The sequence below is a fragment of the Ambystoma mexicanum genome, chromosome 5q (assembly GCF_040938575.1).
Source record: "Ambystoma mexicanum isolate Mex_15411 chromosome 5q, UKY_AmexF1_1, whole genome shotgun sequence".
NCBI lineage: Eukaryota > Metazoa > Chordata > Amphibia > Caudata > Ambystomatidae > Ambystoma > Ambystoma mexicanum.
The window spans coordinates 118064430-118091192 of record NC_090933.1 but is presented as its reverse complement, the minus strand read 5'-3'; the positions used below and the strand labels follow the sequence as shown (position 1 = coordinate 118091192).

The 26763-nt window shown below is 46.9% G+C and overlaps 1 protein-coding gene across 1 annotated transcript in view; it reads left to right on the top strand.

Annotated features, from left to right (window-relative positions):
* The window catches only part of LOC138497282 (dynein axonemal heavy chain 5-like), a 1499851-nt gene that overhangs the window by 543850 nt on the left and 929238 nt on the right, over nt 1-26763 (top strand). The window contains exons 36-37 of the mRNA XM_069620634.1: nt 8329-8482; nt 9636-9902. Of these exons, the coding sequence (XP_069476735.1) occupies nt 8329-8482; nt 9636-9902 (421 nt within the window). The remainder of the gene's footprint in view (nt 1-8328; nt 8483-9635; nt 9903-26763) is intronic.

Below are 26763 nucleotides of genomic sequence, written 5' to 3'. Positions count from 1 at the left end.
CGGGGAGTTAAGGCCCCGTACATTAAGGGTTGTCATGAGTACCGTACCATTTCGGACTGCCCCAATCTCTGAGGTTTTGTCAATTGCATTCTCTCCGCCAGTCATCTAGTGCCTTCTGCTCTCGCATACCTTGATGCCTTATATTACTTAGCTCTGTTCCACCATAGCTACAAATTTCAAACATTTGAACAATGTTCACCCCCATTACAATTTCCACCACCCCCATCACAATTTCCACCTCCCCCAACTTGTCCCCATCCAAACAATATTGATTGTTTCATCGATAAGCCACAGGGGTCAGAGTTAGTTAACTATTGATAGTTCCATCCTTCTCTGGTACAGAAGCCCACCCGATGACCATGCCCACAGAGCCAACAAATCTATAGATTTCTAAAAGTTTGTTTGTATGTTTGGAATTGGCTCCAGCCCCATAAAGGTTGGCGGGCTGAAATTTTGGCCCAGTGCCAGCATACTAGTCTGGGGGGAGCTGGCGATAGTGAAATTTGACCAACCCCACCGGTACACCCTGCACAGGGTGGGGTCCGGCCCTGTGCGATCATTATGGGCAATTCCAGAAGACTGCCGATTTTGCGATTGTTGGCTCCAGCCCCATTACAGTTGGTGGCCTGAAGTTTGGGACCGAGGTTAGCATACCAGTTTGGGGTGTACTGGCGATTGTAAAATCTGACCATCCCTACCCATTCGCCCTGCTCAGGTTGAGGTCTGACCCTGTGCTATCAGTATAGGTGATTTCGGGCGATTGCAGATTTTGCAACTTAAAAAAAAATAGGAAGTAAGGAACCAAGGTCGGCATACCAGTCTGGGGTGTACTGGCGATGGTGAAATTTGACTAACCCGACCCATGCGCCCTGCTCAGTGATGGTGCAGGGTCCGTCCTTATGTTATCAGTATAGGCGATTTCAGGAGATTGACGATTTTGCGATTTTTCAAAAATTGGAAGTTAGAACACACTATAACATACACAAGGATATAGCAGAACCCCACGTGTATGTAGCTACAAACCCGTGCAACGCCGGTTGATACCGCTACTCCGACACATAGTACGCTGCTTCAAGCCCAAATATACCCCACTCCACCAGGTATCATTTTATCCTAATCTAGGAAGTACTCCGATTCCTTCTTTGCCAAGTTCTTGCTGGCCTTCCCAACCTTTGACCATATCTGATGTTGTTCCGCTGCGTTTGAGTCCACCCCCTTATGACTGTCTTTTTTTAATATAATGGTTTTGTAGCCTGGGGAAGGGTCATCCATGTTAGTCATGTCATTCGGTATCAGCATGCTTTCTGCATTTTCCACTTTCGTAATTGCCAATTTGCTACCTTCCTGGGTAAAGATTACTGTACTAGGAAACCCTATTTTTAGGTTTTGTTCCCCTCGCGCAGCCAGGTCGTAACAGGCCATAGGGTTCTGCTTTTCATAATAGTGGCCGAAGCGAGATCTTTAAATACTTTTATCGTAGTGCCTTGGAAGCTTAATGTTGTTAAGCCCTGTGTCACCGTCATCATTTCTTTTCCTTTAAGGAGTAATATTGCACCCTAGTGAGTATGTCTGGCGGGAGATTTGGTCTGAGTGGGTTATTGTATCATGGTCTGAGAGTCCGGTCCAGTTCCACTTTAGCTCACACGTCCATTTCCAGTAACAAACAGAACAGTTCTTGAACAAACCCTTTCAATTCGCTGTCCAGCAATGACCTTGGTACACCTCTCAATTTGATGTTATTTCTGCAAGATTTATTTTCAGCATCTTCTTACTTGTTTTGGAGGGTTTGCTTCCAGTTCGTCCAAGGGTTTAGTTAGCTCTGCTGTTTCGTAACATTGCTCACATGCAGCCATTTTCCCGCTTCCTCTACGTGGTGCTAGACTTCGTCCATCTGTTTATCAAGTGTCACTATTTTGGTCGAAAGCTCAGCTATTCCGCTTTGGAATTCCTTTTTAATTTCCCCGACCAGGTTCTGAGGATCTTATTTGGTGGTCAGCAACCCCAGGTCCTGCTGATGTCTACTGCAGCGAGCACTGTGGCTTCTATAGATTCCTGTTTCTTACCCCTGTCTTGGTGTTGCAGCATCATGGTAATCTCTGTGGCCCTCCCCAGTTTACTGTGTTTGGTCATGTTCTGGTGTACTTTCTTTCCTGCCTGTATGGGGCGCACTAGGCCAGTCCTTCACCATAGACATCCTGAGCCCAACTGGGCCACCAGCGTCATGTTCTCCACCAAGAGCAACAACCTCCAGGGCACATGAGATGTCAGAGCAAACCAAAGCAAGACTTGCTAACATGAGGACAATGGCCACTTCCTCCAGGGCATATGAGAAACAAGACCAAACTGAAGCACGCCTTGCTAATATGAGGACAAGAGCCACAACCATCAGGGCAAATGATATGCAGAGGGGTTTAAAAAGAGCAGCATTTTCTTATGATGTAAATCACAATTAGTATATGCATCCAAATGTTGTGATTGGAAGCATGGAAACCATTTGCACTCATTGTGGAGCATACAAATGGAAGGAAGAGCCACCAGGAATGTGTTGCTCAATGGGGAAAGTCAAACTAACTCCTCTCTGCCCTCCTCCTGATCCTTTAGGAAGATTTATGTTGGGGACCACACCTACATCAAAACATTTCCTGGAAAACATCAGAAAGTACAATTCATGCTTTCAAATGACATCTTTTGGCACAACTCAGGAAATTCGAGAACCAGGCTTTATGCCAACTTTCAAAGTCAGGGACAAGTCTACCATCGAGCTGGATCTTTACTCCCGCCTCCAAACCAAGAGCCAACATTTCTCCAAATCTACTTTATGGGTGAGATGACCACTGAGACAAAACAGAGGTGTTCCAACATTGCTGTTGTTCGTCAATACATTGTTTCTCCATGAAAACAATGCCTATGTTCAGCTTTTCAAGACAGCACTTGAACAAATTCCAATAGAAGATTATAAAGTTTTGGTCAGAGCAGACAAAACCCCAAGGGGAGAACATGAAAGAAGGTACAATGCTCCTACAATTGATGAAGTTGTCATTGTTATGGTGGGAGATAGATTTGAACGCTGCAACACGAAATGAAACAACCTTCAAAGAATCACAGAAACCCATTGATCATATGATGAAAGCATTCTGTCTCTGGAGATTTGTCAGGAAAATGTCCCTATCCCCTAACACTGGAGTTCACCTGTTGAGAGATGTTACAAGTGGCCAACAGCTGCTTCTTTTGGGCTAAGGCAAAACTCCATCTGACCCTGAAACAGGATTCATCACGTTCCCAAATAACTTTTGCAACATCCTGAAGTCCATTGAAGAACTGAAATCAAAGGTATTCCCAAACATCCAGCTGCACTTTGAAAACCACAAATGGCCGTGTGAGCGAGTAATCCTTCTCCCAAAAATGTCAGTGTTAATGACATCAATGCTCAAATGAAAAAACTCACTACCTGGAGATGTGAAATTCTACAAGTCAATTGACAGTCACTGAAGCAGCTCAAACTGTCTTTTACCCAACAGAGTTTTTGAATTCACTGGAGCCACCAGACATCCCATCCCACAACCTGCTCTTGAAGATTGGGGCACCCATCATTCTCCTCAGAAACCTGGAATCACCAAATATGTGCAATGGCACTCTGCACTGCGTCAAAAACCTCTTTCCTCACATCATTGAAGCCACCATTCTGACAGAATTTTCAAAGGGGGAAGACGTATTCATACCAAAAATTCCTCTGATCCCAACTGATTTACCATTTCACTTCAAACGTCTACATTTCCCAATTCGACTTGCCTTCGCAATGTCAATCACCAAAGCACAAGGACAATCACTGAAGGTTGCTGGAATCAACTTGGAGGCCCCATGCTTTGCTCACAGACAACTTTGTTGCTTGCTCCAGAGTTGAAACACCAAATAATCTGTTCATCTTTTCTCCAGATGGAAAAATCAAAAACATTGTCTACCAAACAGCACTTTTGTGAGAAATTTCAATTCAAGTTTCTGTGGTGTTTTTCAGAATTTGAAATGTTTTTATTTGTGAAATGAGAAAATACTGTTTTTACAATCATCTATTATTTGATTTTTGGCAGTTCTTTTCTTTTAATGTGTAAGGCAGGGGGTGAAAAATTACTGTTCTTCCATTATTTGATCATTTTTTGGGAATGCGAAGGGCAATGCCGGGTACCCCAGCTGTTCAATATAAAAGGGGTAGGAAAAAGTCCTCACTATCCCTACTCTAAGAGGTATTTCCCTACATCAACCAAAACTAAGGGTCTGTCCAATGTCATGATGTCCAAAAATAAGATGTCCTGTGTTCAAGGTCCTATCCTAGCCCTCAGAGTTACGTTTAGAATGTAACGTGCTAAGGGTAATGTCTTTGGTTTTGAAAAGAGCATAAATGTTCAAGTTCAATGAAAGGGATAACTTTAAAAAAAGGCTCTCACTGCAATAGTGTTCAGTCTTCCTTCATAAGGTTTCTTTCCATTAAAATAAAATTCAACAGGATAAATGAATGTCGTACAACTCCAGAAGATCACTCCCTCCTCTAGATGTTTGCAGTTTACTTTACAGACTTGACTTTGCCTTGTATACTTCCCTGCAAGAACTTTCTTAACCATTTCACTCAATTTTGTATCTACTTAGATAGTGTTCACAGTTCCTGGAAATGTCTCGTTTCCCTTGATTTCTCTTCAAGGTACTTCAAACTTATAAGAGCACCAATCTTCCTTGGAGTTCTTTGGTCAACAACAAAAAAAGCATTGTACCCAAAGCAACTAGGGTATAGGTCTCAACTTTGTAGGATACCTGGTGTACATCCTTGTCTGGTTTTCTTTTCACCTTTATATAACTTTGCTCCCAAACTTGAGTTTGCCTGACGCATTCTTCTGCCAGGTCTTCCTAATTTGATCTGCATTATACACTTGCAAACGTGACTATGCCTGGTATAGTTTCCTGCCTAGGCTTTGTGACTTGCTTTACACATTTGTAACCTTGGCTGGCCTTGTATTGTCTCCTGCTAGAGTTTTTTATGTGATTTGCTTTACACACTTATAAACTTGTCTGTGCCTGGTATACTCTCCTGCCAGGGCTTTATATGTGATTTACTTTTCACATTTGCAAACTTGTATATTTCTCACATTTATTCTTAGTCTTTTTCTGATAATATCAGGTCTCCTATTCCATCACATGTATTCCAGTTTCCTTTATTCTTCTTTGTCAGTGTTGTCGAAGCGCCACAGGGTCCCAATTCCCAACTGTGGGACGCATCTGCTTCTCGTGGTGTTCTGCTGTACCTCGGCGCTAAATGCAGTGTGGTGTCCCATCTCCACCTTGCAGACTCGCTGGCTTCGTCTGGCGGCTTCCATGTCCTTCGCAGCACCGGCTTGCCTCCTAAACCTCTCTGGGTCTTTGGGTGGCATTGTGGTTGCTCCCAGGTTCCCGTGGCCGTGAGGAATTCTCTTCTCTCCTTTCTTCCACGGTTTCCACACGGCGAACCGGCTCTTAGTCATCCATCTTCTGCCTTCCCCCTGAGCCGGCTGGCTCCATGGACATCTTGGATCAACAGTCCCTCGGTCAGCATGGAGAGGCCAAAACTTGCCAAGCAGCTTCTCTCTTCACTTTGCTGGGTAAGAATTTTAAATATCCCGGAACCTATTACACCCTCGCAACCACTAGAGTGCGTTGTGTGCTTTTCGTTCTTGTTGATCCTCACTGCTCCATCCAGCCTCCATGTCCCAGTATTTCTACATGTGTGGGACTTATAGGAAGTTCTTGGTATGCTATGTACAGAACATTGAAAGGTATTACCAATAGGTCTCATAGTTGGTGGAATGCAGTCAGTACACTATGCCATCAAGGCATGAGGAATAGACGGTGTATTTCTAAAAACGGAAAGGGGGATAACATGTCTCACCTGGCAAGTCACCCGTAAAACCATGATGGTTGTCTCCCCTTGTGTGATCCTCCCTCAAATGGCCACCCCCATGGTTTGGATCATAAAGTGTCTGCCTCACCCTGGCCACACAATGGGAGGTTCTCCCAACAGAAGCCGTGATGACATTGCCAGATTCATCACACAGGGCTCTGGTGCTCCCAGGAATGGGTCAGTGAGCCATTTGATCTGCCATTCTGTCGGCGGCTCTCAGGGAGACCACCTTCCATTGACCCGCTCAACCACGCTCCGTGAAACATGCATATTATCCACATGGATGAAGAATATAAACATGTATTCAGAATTAAACAATAGTGTTAAGGTTCACAAGGAAAGGGTTGTAAAACAAATAGAAAAAGTATTCTTGGCAGGATGGAGTATCTGAACCAACAAAAGATCCTCATCTAGCCCCAAGTTGAACTACCCAGCAAACAGTATGTCTTTGGGTTTATATGGACAGCTACAAAGACTTTAAGGAATTTCTCATCCCACCCTTTTGAGTTCCTGTTCTTGGATACTCTGGTGTCCCTGGTTGGGTTCCCCTAGCCTTATGTTGCTATAGTCGGTGTTCTATAGTCGGTGTGGGGTGAGACAAACCTCTGCAGGACTTAAGGGAATTAATAATTAACAAAAGTAGGGAGATTTCTCAACCAAACATGTTAGGACAAAGAGACTAGGTGAGTGTCAATGCTAAGAGGATCTAACATCCTGAGTCTGTTGTCCAGTCCCTGCTTTAATCCACATTGTTCCTGTGAGTTTGCATGCAGGAAAGCATCTTTAAAAACACTCGGTCTCAGGGAGTTGTAACTTCCCGTGCACACCCCTTGACCTGGCCTTGGCAGAGGATCCCAATGGTGAGTACTCTACCAGGACTCTATAGCCGTGATATAGTGCTAATCAGCAAATACCATGTAGTGGTCCCCTTTTTCCCTAGAGGGCTCATGCTGTTCTTTCTGGGACAGACCTATTCGCTGTCCATCCCCTGCCAAAGGGATCTTTTCCTGCTTTACTGGGGCAAGAACCTGTAGATTTCACCCTTTCTGATGGGATGTTCTTCTCCTCTGCCTGGATGTTTGTCAGGCTCTGGTAATTATAATCCCACAGCCAAAGGTTGCAGTCTTGGATTTGAGCCTGCCACTTGCTAAGATTAGGTTCTCATAAACTCCTATCTTCCTTAGTTGAGCTCTAGTGGTTTTACAGCTATCACTAGTCTATGCACTAGGATCCACACTGGGCTACTCCCTTGCTCCTTCTCCTCAGGATCTGGCTCCTGCATGCCTTTTGGTCAAGACCCCCAGCAGGAACCTTATTCTGACCTTTCTTGCAAGCCTTAACCCCGCTACAGCGTGTCCCACTTGACACATCCACCCTGTGTTCTTCATTTTTCCTATAATATAGCCTATCTGGCTTTCATACTTCAGGCTCTTCATCAATGCTTCTCCAACTTATGCAGCTTCTCGACTACCGCTGTAGTCCCATAGAGGCCCATTTTGAGAAATACTTTGGCTTTGTGCACCTGAAGTGTGCTCTTAATTGAATCCCGATTTGCCCAGAGATGCATCAGTTGAGCCTTACGTGTGTGTGGCATTGAGGAGAGACCCTTCCTGAGGTTGATTTTCACTGGGTCTACTCCCGTCAACTTTGTTTCCTACAGATTGTGATAATAGTTGGCCCTATTCTTCATGCCTCTGAGATATATGTTCTGGTGCTGTACACTATGGACATGAATATCACAGGGAGGTGCAGAGGGAAAACTGGGGGCGCTCTGCTGCCCCATCCTAGTCCCTGGATTTCCTCTTTGCCTGTAACCTGTCATGAGAGGGGAATTCTGTCTGAGTGGATTAATGAGTCAGTCCATTGGCCACTTGCTCTGGGTAATAGCCAGCCGTTGGTATCCCACTAACCTCGGTCTGTCCCTGGCTTTATCATGGAGATCCATTTTCCTGCCTTGCTTGTCCTTCCCCACTCCCTCTCTCTCCTTGCCTCCTGGACCCTTGAGCTCTTGCGGTGGAGTCTGTCCATACTTACTAGCTGAATCCTTCCCCTTCCGAGACCTGTGTTACCTACACAGCGCCACCATTTTTCCTAAAGTGAGACTTCCACCCCTGCATCCCCATGTTCTCCTGGCCAAAGCAAAGGGGTCTTCCACATTGTGACTTCATTACATTCATCATATCTGCTTCTTGGGGAATGGGTGATCTTAGTTCCACCTCAGTCTCCTAAAATCACGCACATTTACTGAAGCAGTTATTTTCTTATCCAATCAATTTAGTGGTGATGATAAACAAATGGGATGCGTTTACACAGAATGTTTTAAGCACCCTGGAAGTACATATTGCAGTATGGTTGATCTGTGTGGGAAGGATCACTGTAAAACCGTATTCTCGCTATGTTTTACACAGGTACAATGCACCTTTCAAACCAACAATCCAACAGTGGGTGCAGAAGCTGTCAAACACCACTGAGATCATTGAGAACTGGCTGACTGTGCAGAACCTTTGGATTTATCTTGAAGCCGTGTTTGTTGGTGGTGACATTGCAAAGCAGCTGCCGCAGGTTTGTATTTTGCAGGGTTGCCCTGATATCAAAGATTGTGTATTCACTCAAGTCATTGGGCCTCATTACGTGTGTGCTGGTCTGGTAACAACGGTGCATGTAAGCCTACCGGCACAGTTGATACCGGACCGGCACACTCCGAGTCTGCGGGTGGGTGCCGACCTGGCGGGTGGGACAGCACCCGCCCGCAGACTTTCCGGGAAGCACCGACACCGTTATTAATGGTGCCGGTGCTTCCGTCATCCCCATTCCCATTGAGTCCTATGGGACTCAGTGGGAATGGGGATTAACAATTTTCCGGTATCTGACTACCAGAAACACCAGGGTTGTAATCCCCTGGTGTTTTTGTGGAGCCAGGCGTCGGAAAATTTCAGAGTCTGGCGGCAGCATGCCGGTTTTACCGCACGGCTACCGCTGGACTCATAAAGAGGCCCACTGTCTTTATTGTGATCGATATGCATATATAAGTAAAGCAGGGAGTCCCTGTGCAAATGTTGAGTTTGGGGACAAGGCACCTGCTATTCAATTCTTAATTTCCTATTCACATCCCCTTCATGGGATTTGTGTGCTCGGCCATAGCATAGCAGACTCTTTAATGCCCATACTGTGTCGTTCTAAAACGCCTTCTTCGGCAAAACGAACCTTTGCTAAAATCCTTAAAACCTTGAAATCTCCGAGCCAGAGCAAGTCTTTTAAGAACCAAGAGACGAGCCGGAAAAATTAGGTTTTGGTATGACCAATTTGATCAAATAAGGAGAGAAATATATTCAAAGATATTACATAAAGGTTTTTACAAATTCTAATCTATACTTAATTATCTTGTGTATGTAAGTAGTTTTAGTTGTTTTTGTAAACACATTTACCCATAAGGCTATATTTCAAGAATGTTGTATTGCTGCACTCTTCAAATGCCTCTGGGCCCTTTTACAGAAAATATACCCCCATCAGTAAATCACTTCACCAAGAATACCGCTCCAGCAGGCAATCCAGTGGTATTCATATCACTCAGTCTGTAAGTAAGTTGGCCCCCTGGTGCTTCATATAAAGCCTAGCAATAATGACCACCATTTGCAAAATGATCACATTGTCAAGTGGTATAACGAATTGTGCTGCATTAGACATTCAAATATCTAACTGTTAAATCACATTGTAGGAAGCAAAAAGGTTTCAGAACATTGACAAGTCGTGGCAGAAGATCATCCAGCGAGCCCATGAGAACCCAAACATTGTCCAGTGCTGCGTCGGCGATGAGACCATGGCACAGCTGCTGCCTCATTTGCTGGAACAACTTGAGATGTGCCAGAAATCGCTGACAGGTTATTTGGAAAAGAAGCGCTTGGTATTCCCGAGATTTTTCTTTGTGTCCGATCCAGCACTCCTGGAAATCCTGGGACAGGCATCGGATTCACACACTATTCAGGTACTCCTTGTTCTTAAACGAAACAATAAGATGTATTTTTAAATTATGTTTCCACCCAAGTACAACACAGGATCTTAGCATTTATCCCAGGATAAAGAGAAAAGCCATGAGTCGAGTTGCCTCTCTAGTTACAGCAACACGAGTAAGATTTGGTCAGTTGACCTATTTCGACCTGGATATGAATGCCAACTTGGCAGATTTACCAACAAGTCACTGGTTGTAACTCAGATGTATTCTTGATTTACTCCTGGAGAGTGAATATTAGATTCACAAAACATTACCATAGGTAGCTCAGACTTACTCCTGGCAGGAGAAAAGTAATTGAGGAATAAGTCAGAGCTACTGTTTGGTCCCTTTTTGTGTGAATCAACTAGGTGCTTTCCAGTACTAATTCAGTTACGTCTGGCAAGTTTTCTGTGAATCAGGCCCATAGTCTATATTCCTGCCATATATATTCCCAGCCTACTTCTGCAGTGCCTGTGTAGTATGGGGATATGTAGGGAAGGATCTGATGGAGTGGAGAAGGGAAAAGCAGCTGGGTGAAAAGAGTAATAATCTAAAAACACCAATCATTTGCAATTGAGTTCACACATTGCAGCCTCTCCTACCTCAGGTGCCCAGAAAATAGTCTTTTTGGGGGCAAACCTGTTTCCTATGGGTACTGTGTAAAAATCTTGCAAATGTTCATAACTGAATGCCGATGAAGTATTTTTGCAGGTTTATACTTATTATAGGAACCAGAGATTGGACAAGAGGCTCTTCGTCATGTTCACTTTTCACCAACTTGAGCTGGGTGGTGATGTGGAGCAATGTGGAAAAAACACCTTGAACTGTTGTATTTGATCATATGCAAAAAATTCAGTAGACAACATTGCATTTTTGGGGTATTTTGCCTGAAATATTCTCCAGCATGGGGTCTAGCATGGATTCACATGCTCTTGAATATTCCCTGTCGTCAAGCTGGGAATCAAAAAAGAAAAGCAGTTTTGCTTTAGCCTGAAAACTGCATTTCTCGTCTAAACCAATAATTGTCCTTTGGGTCATACTGCCCCCATCCAATGACAGTCCTCTCCATAAGCTCAATTTTTACTGCACGTTTCAGTGTTGGGAGTCATTCTCCGATAGTTCCTGTCGATCGTTGATCACCTACCGGCAGCGGGATTCCGCTGTTGGCGAAGATCTGCTTAATCACCAGTTCTTTCTTCAAGTCGAAGGCCCTAGCTTGGGCCTACTTCGTGCCTTCCATGATGTCCAATGAGTAGAGGAGTCTCAAGATTTGCGTGAAATGCAGACTATGCAATGTCTATATCGAGTATTGCCACCTCAAATGCTTGTATTGCCTGCATCCACACCACAATGAGGAAAAATGCGATATTTGCTGTAGTTTTTCGAGTAAGATCAAAAAGGACCTTGATGGCAGGTTAGGCCTCAGGGCATGGTCATGCCTAATCCAAGACCGGCCGTTCCCATGGGCGTTCTCCCTCTGAGAAGAGGTTGAGGTCCTTTGAGGATGCCCTTTGCTGGTTGTCCAAAAGAAGGCTAAGCACCACGCTACGGATCCCGCTGAGATCGCTGCAGCTGCAGGACCCAGTTCAGGAAGGGCACGTTCCTCCTCTCGGACTACATCCACAGCAAGCCTGCCAGTTAGGGGTGCTCCTTCCAAGAGTAAGTCCTTGACCCCATCATAGCTTCGATTGTTGTCTTTGGAAAAGACTTCAAAGGAGAAGTCCTCGGATGGCTCCTCTCAGCCCCTGTCTACGACACCATCATGACCAAGACCACGACTCCGTTGGTGACTGTTTCGTCTTCAAGGACGTCCACCCCATCGACTATCACGATCCTGTCAACGAGGGCACCGGCATCCACTTCATCTACTATACCGTCGACGACCATCATGACTTTGTCGAAAGGGGGCCTGTCAACAACGGTGGTGTCTACGGTCACTACGACATCTCCATGAGTGGCCTTGCCTCCACGGCATACGGCTTCTGCAGTGGCTGTGCTGACGACATCAGCTGACACACCCGTGAAGGTGGTGGTGCCAATCGTTACGTCACTCCCGGAAGAATCGGATAAGGGCAAGGAGTGGCTATTGCCCATGTAACTCCCCCTCCCAGCTAAGCGAGTGTCCCCGACTACACCAAGCTCCGACACTACTGTGATTCATATGATGAGTCTGATGACTATATCCTGGCTGACGGAGAGCCGGTGGGGGCCAACAAGCCCACCAGTGCTTTGCCACCGGACGAGCTAGGTTCCTTTCAATCCATGCTCTCGAGGGCCTCCACCCTCTTCAATGTGGTACCAGAGGAGACTAGGAAGGAGGGGTTCCTCTTCTAATGCAGGAATCCAGGTGGAAGATCTCTGAGAGGAAGGTTTGGCCTTGATGAAGATGCCAAGTTCTGCTCCTCCCATGAGTGAGAGGCTGGAGAAGAAGTACAGGGTCCCAGACTCAGCCCCCAGATGCTTGAGATCACAGCCTTCTCTGGACTCTGTGGTGTCTGCTGCCTCCAGGAAGCGCTCGTCAAACACATCTTCTTCGGCCATGGTGCCTCCAGACCAGGAGGGGAAGAAGCTTGATGCATGGGAAACTGCATCATTTACACTGCGGCCTCCACCGTCAAGGCTGCTGATGCCCTGGCCATCTTATCCTGCTATGTCAGCGAGCTGTGGTGTAAGCTCGGGCCCATTTTGGACTTCCTACCAGAGGGCAAGAAGGTTGAGACCCTGGCCCTGTTCCAGGAAGGCGAGGTAGCTTTAGATCATGCCATCACGATGGCGTTGGACATCGCAAATACCAGGTTCCGCCAGATTGGCAACAGGCTGTCCCTCTAACGCCCAGGCTGGCTGAATGCCACTAACTTCAGGGCGGATTTCCAGTCCAAGGCGGTGGACAGGCCCTTTGTTGGGGACAATCTATTTGGCAAGACTATAGACAAGTCTCTCCAGACGATTGACTGATGCAGAGACAGCACGCTCACTGGGGACATTGTAGAAGACGAGGTTGTCGTCCTTTTGATCCTCAAGGGGGAAGTCCAGCAGGTCCTCCAAGGGGTATAACACCCTGTATCATCAACTCTCCGGTTTCACGGCCCTGGAAGCCTACAGAGGCCATTTGCAGGTCTATGGCAGCAGATGCCAGCGTTGTTGTTGCCCACAGGCTAGGATGCACATGCCCAAGCAGGCCTGAACTGGCTGTGGATCTGGGTCCCCACTTTCGCACCCCAGTGGGAGGTCGGCTTGCGAATGTTGTTGACAAGCAAGGGGACACCTTGGAGTTTCAACATAGGTGCCTTTGCATTCCTCCTGTGGCGCATCAAGAACTACACATGACCACCTGCTGCAGGAGGTTCAGGCCATGTTAAGAAAGGGAGTGATGGAAGATGTCCCCCAGCACCTCCGGAGTGTGCTCCAGATACTTTCGGTGACAGTCAGGAAGATGGCGCCCTATCCTAGACTTAAGGTGCCTCAACAAGTATTTGAAGTCCCAGAAGTTCATTATGGTCACGTTGCAGCACATGCTCGACCAGCTGGAGGAGGGAGACATCCTGCGACCTTGGACTTGGAAGACACCTACATTCACGTCCCCATTCATCCACAACATTGAAAGTTCCTCCAGTTTGTGGTCCAGGGACAACACTACCAGTTCAAGGTCCTGCCCTTCGGCCTGAAGTCAGCACCAAAGGTGTTCACAAAAGGCCTGGCTCTGGTGGCAGCGCATTTACGACTCGAGGGCATTCACGTCTACCTTATCTGGACAACTGGCTCATCAGCTACCGCTCTCACATGCTGGCAGTTGTTGGGAAGGAACCAGGGTCCACCCCCACCCGCTTTAGAATTAGGCACAACTTCTTTTCGGCACTATAATGGGCAGGGGAGGGGCACTGGGAAGGCTTTCTCATGCAAATATAATCACACACATAGACGTGCTGGCACTGAAGGAGGACATGGGCAGACACTGAAGAAGGCAGTTATTGTTTAAACATAAGGCAAAACTGACTATTAGCTGAATAGATTTGATATGTAAGATCCTATGCATTTGCAAAATCTTAGCACAGTAGATGGAAAATGGACTACAGACTTCCACGGTAGTTCTTCACTAGCCTTGAAACACTTGTGCATAGGCGCGTTATAAATGCCATATCATATCAAGTACTGGCAACACATGAGGTGACTCACCAGCTGTATGCTGTCCGTCTGTCATGATCTCTGCTTCCAAAAGGTCAGGGTTTTCCCAACTCCCTTGGAAGCAGATCCATAACCCAGGTTCTGAGTGCCAACCAGTCCCAATTGGGACCTTTTGGACCCAGTCCTGGCACCAGTGGCACCAGGCTCATAAATATGCCCAGTCCCAGCGCTGGAAGCGCCGGGCTCATAATTCTTGGGTGGACTTACCTGCAGCAGACCATGCTGCTTACTTGCCTGCCAGTTGAGCCTCTGATCCTCTTCTGTTTGGAACTACTTTTCCTGTTGGGTGGGGCAGGAGCCACTCCCTAGATTCAGAACACTGGAACTCTTCTGGAAAGCAGGAACACTTTTCTTACCTAGGCGTGGCTGTGGAAGGAGACACCTAAGCACTACAGGAGGCTATTTAAACCACACCCGATGGATGAATCTTGCTTTGCGTTATTCTGCATCCTCTGCAGCAGAACGCTCATCGTGTCTTCTGCATCTGATCCTGGGCCTAAGGAAAAAGGCTTACCATCCTGAATCCAGTCTTCAGCAACACCTATAAAGACAAGAAAGAACAGGTTAGCATTACGGTCTTCAGTGACAGCTCTTCACTTACCTGGTCCATCGGCTGTCACCAACGCCTTGCGCTGCATTCCGGCATCTGAAAGACGAAGGCTTACCTACTCTTCGTGCGCTCCGGAGGTCTTCACACTGCATTCCGGCATCTGAAAGACAAAAGCTTACCAACTCTTCGCACGCTCCGGAGGCCTTCGGCGCTGCATCCCGCATCTGAAAGACAAAACAAGGTGCGTTTAAAGACATTGGGGAACTTTAATACTCACGTGCCATTACTCCTTTCCACATCTAACCCAGTGGGTATTCCGGCACCCTGCAGCCGCTCCGAACTTGTACCTGCAAAATAAAAAGACAGTTAGAGCGCATCGTGAAGCAGGCAACAAGCGCTTACTTACGTGCTTCGAGGCGCTTCTATTCATCACACGGGCTCCATCTTCAACTCACTTCAGCCCGTCATCCGCCATCGCCGGAACCCTGCAAAACAAGAAACATCATTACTAAAGACTTTAAAGACATTAGAATTACTCGAAACTTACCGTTCGTGCAGTAAACGACGGACAGCAGTCCTCTGAAGTCAAGAGGCCTGCTCCCCTTATCCAGTGAAGAAACTGGTTACAGCACCCTGCCCCGAGGCAGATGGAGAGCACGGCGTTCACTTACCTAAGGTGAGAGCGTTAACCTTTGGGGTTCTACAGGAGAAAAGAAAGGGAAGAAGAGAGAGACATTCAATAACCCAGTTCCTTAATCCCATATTTTCTATCTGCAGACATCTTACCCTTCGAGTCAGACATACAGTGCACAGAGGTCCAGCCCAAAGAGCCAGCCGTGTGTTACACATCACCTTTGAAGATACGGTATACGCCCAGTCAAGACCGGCGCCTCTACGGGAATCAGGTGAGCGTTACAGAACGCAAAGCCTACCACAAAACTCCCGTCCAGGCGCTATGGAAACCTCGGATACTGACCAGCTAGCCCAGTTACTTGGGGAACTAAGGGCAGAAGTGCATGCAGCCCGTCAGGAAACGAACGCTCTAAGAAGGGAACTGATTATTTCCAAGGAGCGAACAGATGATCTCGCTAGACAATTGCTACAGTCACAAGCCAGACAGACCCTGTTACCCGCATCTGGGGGAAATCTTCCTTCTACATCCTCTATGAATGCAGTGCAGATCAACCTACCTGGGAATGTACCTCTGGCTCCGCCCGAACGATTTTCTGGTGACCCAAAGAGGTTTGCAGTATTTATCAATCAGTGCCGGTTGCATTTCTTATGCCGGCCAGCAGCCTTTCCAACTGATCAAGCTAAAGTAGCTTTCGTGCTTTCGTACCTTAGTGGCAATGCGGCAGACTGGTCGATCCCTCTAGTAAATCAAGATGATCCGGTCCTCCATGATTTTCAAGCTTTTCAGCTCAGTATGGAAAAACTGTTCGCAAGACATTCACAGGGGCAGGCCTTGGACAATGAGCTTCTTTCGTTGCGACAAGGTAATCAAGACCTTTTGGCTTATATTGCGTCTTTCAACAGACTGATAGTGGAAACTCAATGGCCTGAGGACAAAAGGATTACGCTGTTTTATAGAGGTCTATGTGGAGAGCTCAAAGATGTGTTAGCCCAAGTAGTGAATCCCCCACAAGATTGTTCGGACTATATAGACTTAGTCGTTCAAATAGATCACAGACTGCAGAACAGGAAGGCCGATCGTTCCAAGTTTGATGCTCGAGTATTTTCCAAACCGCCAACTCCTTCCAAAGGAGTAGACTCCGGGGAACCCATGCAAATAGGGGGTCTGAAAGGTCCTCTAACACAAAAGGAGCGGGAAAGGAGAAAACAGTTGCAATTATGCCTCTATTGCGGAAACTCAGGGCACTTTCTTCGAGACTGTCCGGTGAAACCTGCCAAGAAGGCAGTAGGAGCTGCAGTTACCAAAGTTACAAACTCTGAGCAGGGAAACGACCTCGCCCGACAAGAATAGAGGTCCTCTTGCCAAGCGTGAAAACCAGTTCCGTGACCTCGCATTTCGTGATACCACCTATGGTCCTCATTAGCCCTGATAATCCGGATCGATTACATGCAATTGAAGCTTACGTCGACAGCGGTGCCATCGGCAATTATGTGGATCATGAAATGGTTTTGAGGATGAATCTAACTCTTTGTCCCAAGGCTGTAAAGGACGTCATTACTACGGTGGATGGTACGGAGATAGCCTCCGGGCCAGTAACGCATACCACTCAAGAGGTGACGCTAGTAAGTCAAGATGGACACCATGAGAAGATCGTGTTCGATGTGATCAAGGCCCCTCAGTTTCAGATTATTCTAGGAATACCTTGGTTAGAGAAACACAATCCTCTGATCGATTGGCGAGCAAGAACGGTCCAGTTTCCAGAATGTGTCTCTACTTGTCACCCTCCACCTGGTGTTGCACTGGCAGCAATTTCTTCAGAGACTCCCAGTTACCTCCCGAATACCTAGAATACCAAGATGTTTTCCGGAAGGATCAGGCTAACTCTCTACCTCTTCATAGTTCTTATGACTGCCAGATAGACCTGATACCTGGATCTACTCCTCCTTGTAGTAGAATTTATGCCCTCACCGAGCCTGAGAACCTTCACCTTCGACAATACCTGGATCAATACCTGGCAAATGGGTTTATTCGTCCTTCCAAGTCCCCTGCTTCTTCAGCTTTGTTCTTCGTTTCAAAAAAGGAAGGAGAACTTAGAACTTGTATAGATTATCGCTCCCTGAACCAGATCACTGTTAAGAATAGATATCTGTTACCTTTGATCCCTGAACTCCTGGACCAAGTCAGAAAAGCATGCATATATACAAAGCTGGATCTTAGAGGAGCTTACCACTTGGTACGAGTAAAAGAGGGCGATGAATGGAAGACGGCCTTCCGCACCAAGTATGGGCTATTTGAATATCAAGTCATGCCCTTCGGACTTTGCAATGCCCCGGCCGTCTTTCAATATTTTATGAACGATGTCCTCAGAGAGCTCAGAGATGTGTGTGTTGTTGTTTACATTGACGACATCCTCGTTTATTCTTCATCGGAATCTGAACATCGGAAACACGTGAAAATGGTCCTCGAAAGATTGCGTCAACACAAACTTTTCGCTAAGTTGGAAAAATGTGTTTTCAACGTGACTGAAGTTGAATTCTTGGGATTCATATTATCACCTGGCGGAGTGCGTATGGATTCAAAGAAGGTCGATGAAGTTCTCAAATGCCATCACCATCCTCCGTAAAAGGTGTGCAAAGCATTTTAGGCTTCGCTAACTTTTACCGCAGGTTTATCCCCGAATTCTCTCGAATAGTCCAGCCCATCACTGCCTTGTTAAAGAAAAACAAACGTTTTGAATGGTCTACCGAGGCGGAACAAGCTTTCCAGGATTTGAAGACTAAATTTATCTCTGCACCAATCTTAAAACACCCTCGCCCCGAACTCCCCTACATCGTGGAAACTGATGCTTCAAGCCTTGCCATGGGGGCAGTTCTATCACAAAAGGACCCGGTAACCAATCAGTTGCATCCCGTGGCATTTTGGTCCCGCAAATTCTCGCCTCCTGAAATCAATTACACGATTACTGACAAGGAACTTCTGGCTATCAAGTCTGCCTTTAAGGCTTGGCGGCATTATCTGCTGGGGGCCCGACACACCGTTACTGTGATTACGGATCACCGAAACCTGCAATATTTGAAAACCGCAAAAGCCCAATCCTCTAGACAACTCCGTTGGGCATTATTCTTTGCCGAGTTTGACTTCATAATTACCTATCGACCTGGTACAAAGAACGGTAAAGCTGATGCCCTTTCTCGGATGGGAGTGGAAGAACACTTGATCAACCCTAAACCTGTACCAATCATTCCCGAACAAAGAATTCTGGGTGTAATCGCCACAGAATCCATAGAGGAAGTTAAGGATAAAGCCAGGCAACTTGTAACTCCAGCAGACATACAGAATTGGCATCTGCAGGGAAAGGACTTTGCAGTAAAGGACAACTTATTGTATTTCCAAGAAAGATTATACCTACCCAGCACAGATTTACAGAAAAAAGTAATCTCTTGTTATCACGATTCTTTATTGGAAGGACATCCCGGTATGGCCAAGACCTCAGAAAAGATCAAGCGCTACTTCTGGTGGCCGTCTTGGAAAAAAGATATCGGAGACTTTATAATGTCCTGTGGAGTATGCGCCCAAAACAAGAGTCAAAAGGAAAGACCAGCAGGCCTCTTACGCCCTATTGACATCCCACCTCGCCCTTGGCATACGCTTTCTATGGACTTCATCACCGATCTACCTCCATGCTCCGGATACAATACGATTCTAGTAATCGTGGACTTATTCTCCAAGATGGCGCATTTCATTCCGCTCAAAGGCTTGCCAACAGCAGCAACTCTGGCCCGAGAATTTCTCGAAAAGATCGTCCGACTGCACGGTTTTCCTTCGGTTCTAATTTCGGATCGAGGCAGTCAATTTATTTCTCATTTTTGGCGAAGTTGCTGTCGGTCGGCTCAAATTGATGTGAGACTATCGACCAGTCACCACCCTCAGACCGACGGACAAACTGAGAGGACCAATCAAACTCTGGAACAGTATTTACGCTGCATGCTGCAACAAACTGAAAAAACTTGGAAAGACATCCTTTGGATAGCCGAATATGCCTACAATAACTCTGTCCATTCGGGAACTGGGAAAACCCCGTTTTTTCTTTTGTACGGCAGTCACCCTCGAACCTCGGAGTTGGATCCCCTCCAAGATCTTGAAACACCAGCAGTAGACTACCTGCATTCTACAATCACCCAAGCCTTTAAGGAAGCTGTTTCTCACCTTCAAAGGGCTAAAGAACAATACAAGAAAGGAGCAGATCAACATCGGAAGGAAGCCCCTCAATATCAAGTAGGGGATCAAGTCTGGTTATCCACCAAATATCTACCTCTAAAAGGGCCACGCACATTCAACCCAAGATACCTTGGTCCCTATTCCATCACTACCATCGTAAACCCAGTAGCGGTCAAGTTGGACTTGCCCCCGCACATGAAGATACATCCGGTCTTCCACGTCTCTCTATTAAAACCTGTGCAACCTCAAACCCGACTAACTAAATCTCCAAAACCTATCCTAGTTGATGGAGAACTCGAGTTTGAAGTCAAAAGCATTCTGGACTCCAAGATCTCCAAATCTAAACTATTTTACCTAATTGACTGGAAAGGCTACGGCCCCCAAGAGAGATCCTGGGAACCTGCTGAATATGTCCACGCTCCTCGCCTAATCAAAAGATTTCACCGAACATTTCCTGACAAGCCAAAACCCCCGGAGAAGCCCGGTTTGGGAGGGGCCTTGAGGGGGGGTACTGTCATGATCTCTGCTTCCAAAAGGTCAGGGTTTTCCCAACTCCCTTGGAAGCAGATCCATAACCCAGGTTCTGAGTGCCAACCAGTCCCAATTGGGACCATTTGGACCCAGTCCTGGCGCCAGTGGCACCAGGCTCATAAATATGCCCAGTCCCAGCGCTGGAAGCGCCGGGCTCATAATGCTTGGGTGGATTTACCTGCAGCAGACCATGCTGCTTACTTGCCTGCCAGTTGAGCCTCTGATCCTCTTCTGTTTGGAACTACTTTTCCTGTTGGGTGGGGCAGGAGCCACTCCCTAGATTCAGAACACTGGAACTCTTCTGGAAAGCAGGAACTCTTTTCTTACCTAGGCGTGGCTGTGGAAGGAGACACCTAAGCACTACAGGAGGCTATTTAAACCACACCCGATGGATGAATCTTGCTTTGCGTTATTCTGCATCCTCTGCAGCAGAACGCTCATCGTGTCTTCTGCATCTGATCCTGGGCCTAAGGAAAGGCTTACCATCCTGAATCCAGTCTTCAGCAACACCTATAAAGACAAGAAAGAACAGGTTAGCATTACGGTCTTCAGTGACAGCTCTTCACTTACCGGGTCCATCGGCTGTCACCAACTCCTCGCGCTGCATTCCGGCATCTGAAAGACAAAGGCTACCTACTCTTCGTGCGCTCCGGAGGTCTTCACACTGCATTCCGGCATCTGAAAGACAAAAGCTTACCAACTCTTCGCACGCTCCGGAGGCCTTCGGCGCTGCATCCCGCATCTGAAAGACAAAACAAGGTGCGTTTAAAGACATTGGGGAACTTTAATACTCACGTGCCATTACTCCTTTCCACATCTAACCCAGTGGGTATTCCGGCACGCTGCAGCCGCTCCGAACTTGTACCTGCAAAATAAAAAGACAGTTAGAGCGCATCGTGAAGCAGGCAACAAGCGCTTACTTACGTGCTTCCAGGCGCTTCTATTCATCACACGGGCTCCATCTTCAACTCACTTCAGCCCGTCATCCGCCATCGCCGGAACCCTGCAAAACAAGAAACATCATTACTAAAGACTTTAAAGACATTAGAATTACTCGAAACTTACCGTTCGTGCAGTAAACGACGGACAGCAGTCCTCTGAAGTCAAGAGGCCTGCTCCCCTTATCCAGTGAAGAAAGTGGTTACAGCACCCTGCCCCGAGGCAGATGGAGAGCACGGCGTTCACTTACCTAAGGTGAGAGCGTTAACCTTTGGGGTTCTACAGGAGAAAAGAAAGGGAAGAAGAGAGAGACATTCAATAACCCAGTTCCTTAATCCCATATTTTCTATCTGCAGACATCTTACCCTTCGAGTCAGACATACAGTGCACAGAGGTCCAGCCCAAAGAGCCAGCCGTGTGTTACACATCACCTTTGAAGATACGGTATATGCCCAGTCAAGACCGGCGCCTCTACGGGAATCAGGTGAGCGTTACACCGTCAAGGGTCCATGCAGGCTAAGAATAGGGATTTACATGCTCGGCGCACAAAATTAAGGGTGGGGGGAGCCTAGGGGGCTCAGATACACATGAGTAGAATTAGTGAAATATGGAGAGAATGGCTGGAAAATGTTTTTGTACATAAAATATTCATAGGTAGCAAAATGAAAGAAAGCATGAGCTACAGTGTATTCTTACATCAGCTAGCAAAATGTAGAGCAGCATGTTCTGACAGAAATCACTGACAATGAAGAAAGGAAGGCTTTGGAGCATCCCTTGTATGGAAGAAGGATGGATTGGGATGAAGCCATAGTCTGTATCCAGTGACGCCACCACAGCAAGCCCGGCCTATATAACCTCCTGCCTGGGACTACTGTAACGGATGAGGGACAGGAGAAGACCATTCAGGCAGCAGATTCATTTGCTACTATCCTCATTTTTGTAAGATTAAACTTGTTACCCTTACAAGATAGACTCTTGGCCTTATTTCCCTAGAGGGGTGTATTTATTCTGGTGCAAGTGTAATTGAGGACACCCTTCCAATTAGGGACACGCAGTCCAGCACATGACAAAGCATTTGCCTTCTCAAAGAGCTCAGATTCTCCATCAACTCTTCAAAGTCTGGAGAGGAGCGATCGCAGAACGCTCTGTTCCTGGGAGCCCGTCTCAACACACTTGCCATCTCTTGGAGAAGAGGGTAACACCCATCTTGGGGAAGGTACAGCGCTTGTCGTCCGCGCAGTCCGCGATGGTGCAGGCCATCAAGTCTCTGTTGGGGATGATATCCTCTTGCATCCACCTCATTCCATTCTGCCGGCTCCAAATGAGGCTTCTTCAGGGGTTCCTGGATGCACTGTGGCTGGAGAAGATCTCCCTCAACAAGGAGTTCTGACAGGCTCTACGATGGTTGGGAGTGCACCTGCATCTGACAAAGGGGGCTCCTTTTCAGGACCCACAGTACCAGGCCACAGTCACCACGGATGCCTCTCTGAAAGGATTGGGGGAGGCACATACCGGACAGCTACATGCCAGAGGCAATCGCATCAAGGTGGAGAAGGACCTTCACATCAACATTGTGGAGCTTCAGGCAGTCTTGTGGGCCCTTAAGTCATTCCTGCCTCAACTGCGGGGGAAGGTGGTGAGGATCTTCATGACAACACCACCATGTACTACATCCGGAAGCAGGGAGGGGACGGCCTCTCCCCGGATGTTCTATCCCTGTGGCACTGGGCCATACTTCAGGACATGTTCCTCATCCCGTTTCACCTGGCAGCCACCAAGAATCCATTGCAGACTTGCTCAGCAGGGAGCTGCGGTCCTGCCATGATTGGGAGCTCTGTCAAGATCAAGTGACCTTTCTCTTCAGCAAGTTGGGCCAACCCTGGATCAGCCTCTTTGTGATGGCAGCCAACTCAAAGTGCTAGAGGTTCCCTCAGCCGAGGGATCTGGGGATGCCTTCTAGTTCCAGTGTTATGAACTCTTCTTGTATGCCTTCCGCCTGCTCTCTTTGTCTCAGTGTGTTGATCACACATAGCAGGAATGTCACTGCAGGATGATTCTCATTGCTGCAGTGGGACCAAGCCAGATCTGGTAGCCAGACCTGCTCCGTCTGTCAGTTGCTCGGTCCATCCTGCTGCCTCCACTTCCTGATCCTTTCTCCAAGGAAAATGGAAAAATACTGCACCACGACGCAGCGCTGCTTAGCCTTGCTGCCTGGCACCTGCAGCCCTAGATTTTGGGCATTATTCCCTGCCGCTGGAATGAAAGAAGATCTTGACGAAGGCCAGGGCTTCCTCTACGTTGTCATGTTACAGCCACAAGTGGAAATGCTTTTCAGTGTGGTGTAGTTCTTGGAGGATTACACCGATGTGAGTCACGGCTCCGCAGCTCCTTCCATATCTACTTTCCCTGGCCAAAGCTGGCATGGTGCATGCCTCAATCAAGGTGCATCTGGCTGCCATATCCCGTTACACCAGGTCACCATTTAGGCCACCCCTGTGGTCACTCAGGCTCGTCAAAGAGTTCTGTAAGGGCCTCTTCAGGACTTATCCACCAGTGAAGGCTCCTGCTCAACGTAGCTTTTACTAAGCTCATGGGGGCCCGGTTTGAACTGATGCATCAGGCCCCTTTTGAAGTTTCTTTCATGGAAGACTGCTTTCATAGTGGCTATCACCTTGGCCAGGTGGATCAGGGAGGTCAGGCCCTATCTTGCAAGCAGCCGTACTTGTCTTTCCACGCTACTAGGGTTGTGCTTCAGACCCAGCCCACCTTTCTGCTGAGGGTTCCTTCAGAATTCCACCTCAATAAGCCTTTGGTTCTGCCAGTCTTCTTAGCGAATCCTTCTACGCCGGCAGAAAGGATGCTGCATTTGCTGGATGTTGCTCTTGCTTTGTAATTCTATGTGGAATGCATGAAGAATTTTTGGAAGACTTTTCAACTCTTGACATCTGCAGGGCTGCTACGTGAGGGTCCATCCACACCTTCATGAGATTCTGAGTTCGACAGGGATTCCAGGGAGAAGTCCCGTGTCGGCCAAGCGGTGCTGCACAACCTATTTGCTTTAGGTGAATCTGATCCAGGGATAATTGTATTGTTACTGTTGAGCCTTGCCACTTCCGATGGTTGTGTATATGTACTGCTGTGCCATCGTATTCATGAGCATGTGAATCCATGCCAGACCCCATGCTGGAGAAGGAACCAGCATGGGTCTGGCATGGATTCACATGCAAACCTCCCTCCTTCCCCTCTGTGACTCTTCTTGGTTCATACGGTCACTTTACGTGCTCTACCAAATCCTAAGATGGCCACCAGGGGTCGAGCTTACGGAGACGACTGTCATTGGTTTGGGGCAGTATGACCCAAAGGACCAGGATTGGTTTAGAGGAGAAATGCAGTTTTCAGGCTAAAGCAAAACTGCTTTTCTTTTTTACTGAGGATTCCCAGCCTTGTGATAGGGAATATTCATGAGCGTGTGAATCCATGCCAGCCCCATGCTGGAGAAGAGGAGTTACACGTAAGTAATGTGTAGCTTTGCGTCCAAGATCAGTCTGGCCGAACCCATATTGAATCCCTTTAATGGAAGAGATCTGAGATTTTTTAAAGTTCTGAGGTTGACCTGCTCCAAAAACTGCATAAATATGTAGCCAAAGTGACTTCATTTGGCCAATGCAGAAATAAATTAGTATGATTTGGTGTCTTGCTTAACGGAATTCCGATCTATATTGAGCATGTAGTGATCTGATAGCTAGAGCGATGCTTGATACCAAATACCATAATAGAGCTATGTCTTTAAATGTTTCTGATTGTATCTATTCTCGATATGCATTTGGAAATGTGTGACTGTTCAGCTAACTTGTTTTGATGATGATGCAAATGTGTATCTAATATTGGCAACAAAGTGGTGCCTGGGTTATCAATCAGACCCTGCCTGTGCTAAGATTAATGTACAATGGGTGGATGCGAGGGCACTTGAAAATTAACTTCATGAAAGCATGGAAAACACAAAAATGTAGCTTTCAGTATTCCCAATGATATAGGTTCAAATATCCAGATAGCTGTGCATCAGGAAATAAGGAAACAAATGTCTGGAGCGTATGAGAGTATAGTAGACATATATTTTTGAGCACATAGCTTTTGAAAAATAGTCTGGGAGCCCAGGGTTCCTATCCCAGTGGAGGCACCGATGTAGCTTTTGTTGTATTTAACTCTGTTTCGATTGTTTGGAAATCTCCTGATATATTACCTCAAATTGTTTTGTACACTTATCTAATTTGTAATTGTTGTCCAGTTATGGACTATGTCTATTTGATATATATTCATCTATTGACTTTTTCTGATGATTCCCCTTACTATCAAAAAATGTGAATATGGTTGATTAAAACTCTTGACTACACCATAAAGTATTTTCTTTCTACTCTACTGAGATGACTAATGAATATGATTGAAATATCATCTTGAGATGTTTTCAGAAGCTATTCCCTCTCCATGTCTGTGTACTGACATGAGTGTTATATAGTAATACTTCGGTGTTTCTTTATGCTGCGCTAGAAACACATAAGGAGAAAGCCATGTATCGTTTTAAAAGCACATTAAGAAAGCCAATAATTGTTTCTGTTGTGTATCAAGTGCAGTCTCAAATTACATAATAAAGCACATGACTTATCTAATGGACAGTAATGAAGTTTAATTACAATTGATAACTCATTAAATGACTTATCACGAAACAGGCACACTTCAAACAAAAAGTACAGCAACACAAACACTGTTCTGGCAAGCCTCGGACATCTGTGACACTTTATTAAAGTGCCAGCATCAGCAACAATTGCAACTAAGGCACACAGATTGTACTCCTACGTCTCGTCCCCTTTCTTCCATACAGTATGGGCGACCTTCGCTAGGGACGGGAGACAGAACCTTTTTCACCAGAAAAAAATCTTTTTCCCCTTTAAATTTAGAGGCGTGGCCTTGGCAGCATGCACTGCCCTGACTCAGTCCACGGGTGCCACTCCTCAGTCCTCTTTTCCGCGTTGACGGGAACAGACCGCTTTCACCAGTGCTCCTGGTTTATGCCTCCGGCTTAGTAATTCCACACTCTCTTCCCTAGTTAAGTGTTTTTTGTCTTCTTCTTTCTTGTTTTTAATCAGCTACCTCTGTCCTCTGGTGCCATGCTCCTCCCCCGGCGTATGTTGACGTCAGCGGGCTTCAGCAGGTGTTCAGCTTGCAATGGACTCTTCCCTAAGTCGGACCCCCACGCTCTCTGCCTCTGCTGCCTTGGCCCCGACCACGGCTGGGAAGGTTGCACTGCGTGCGATGCGCTGACACATCGCGCTCTGAAGAACAGACTAGCTCAGTGAAGGGAGCTCTTTGGAAGGTCGCCTCCGGAGACGTCACTGAGGGACCACAGAGTTCTATTACCGGGTATCACCCGAGGGGCTAAGCCCTAGTACCGGACAGATGTCTGAGGTAGTGCCTGTATGCAGCGCTACTGGCGACAAGCCAAGGCCACTCAGCCTACCAGTCCCCGTCCTGAGGTGCAGGGTAGGCCTCAACCTCCATCACCAAGAGTCTTGGAAGAGGCTGGGCAAAGCGCGGCAAGCACCAGGACACAGGCACGTGGCATGCAGCCCGACAAGATGGCCGTGGCCCAGATAAAATGGCGGCTCGCCCGACACCATCCCCTTTGGGGAACGGATTTCCAGGTGGGACTGGTCTTTACCAGGCACTTGACCTACAGCTTTCCCTTCATCGTCACAGGGCAGATACACCCCACAGACAACAAGGCAGTGTGTGTCCAGGTCTCGGTC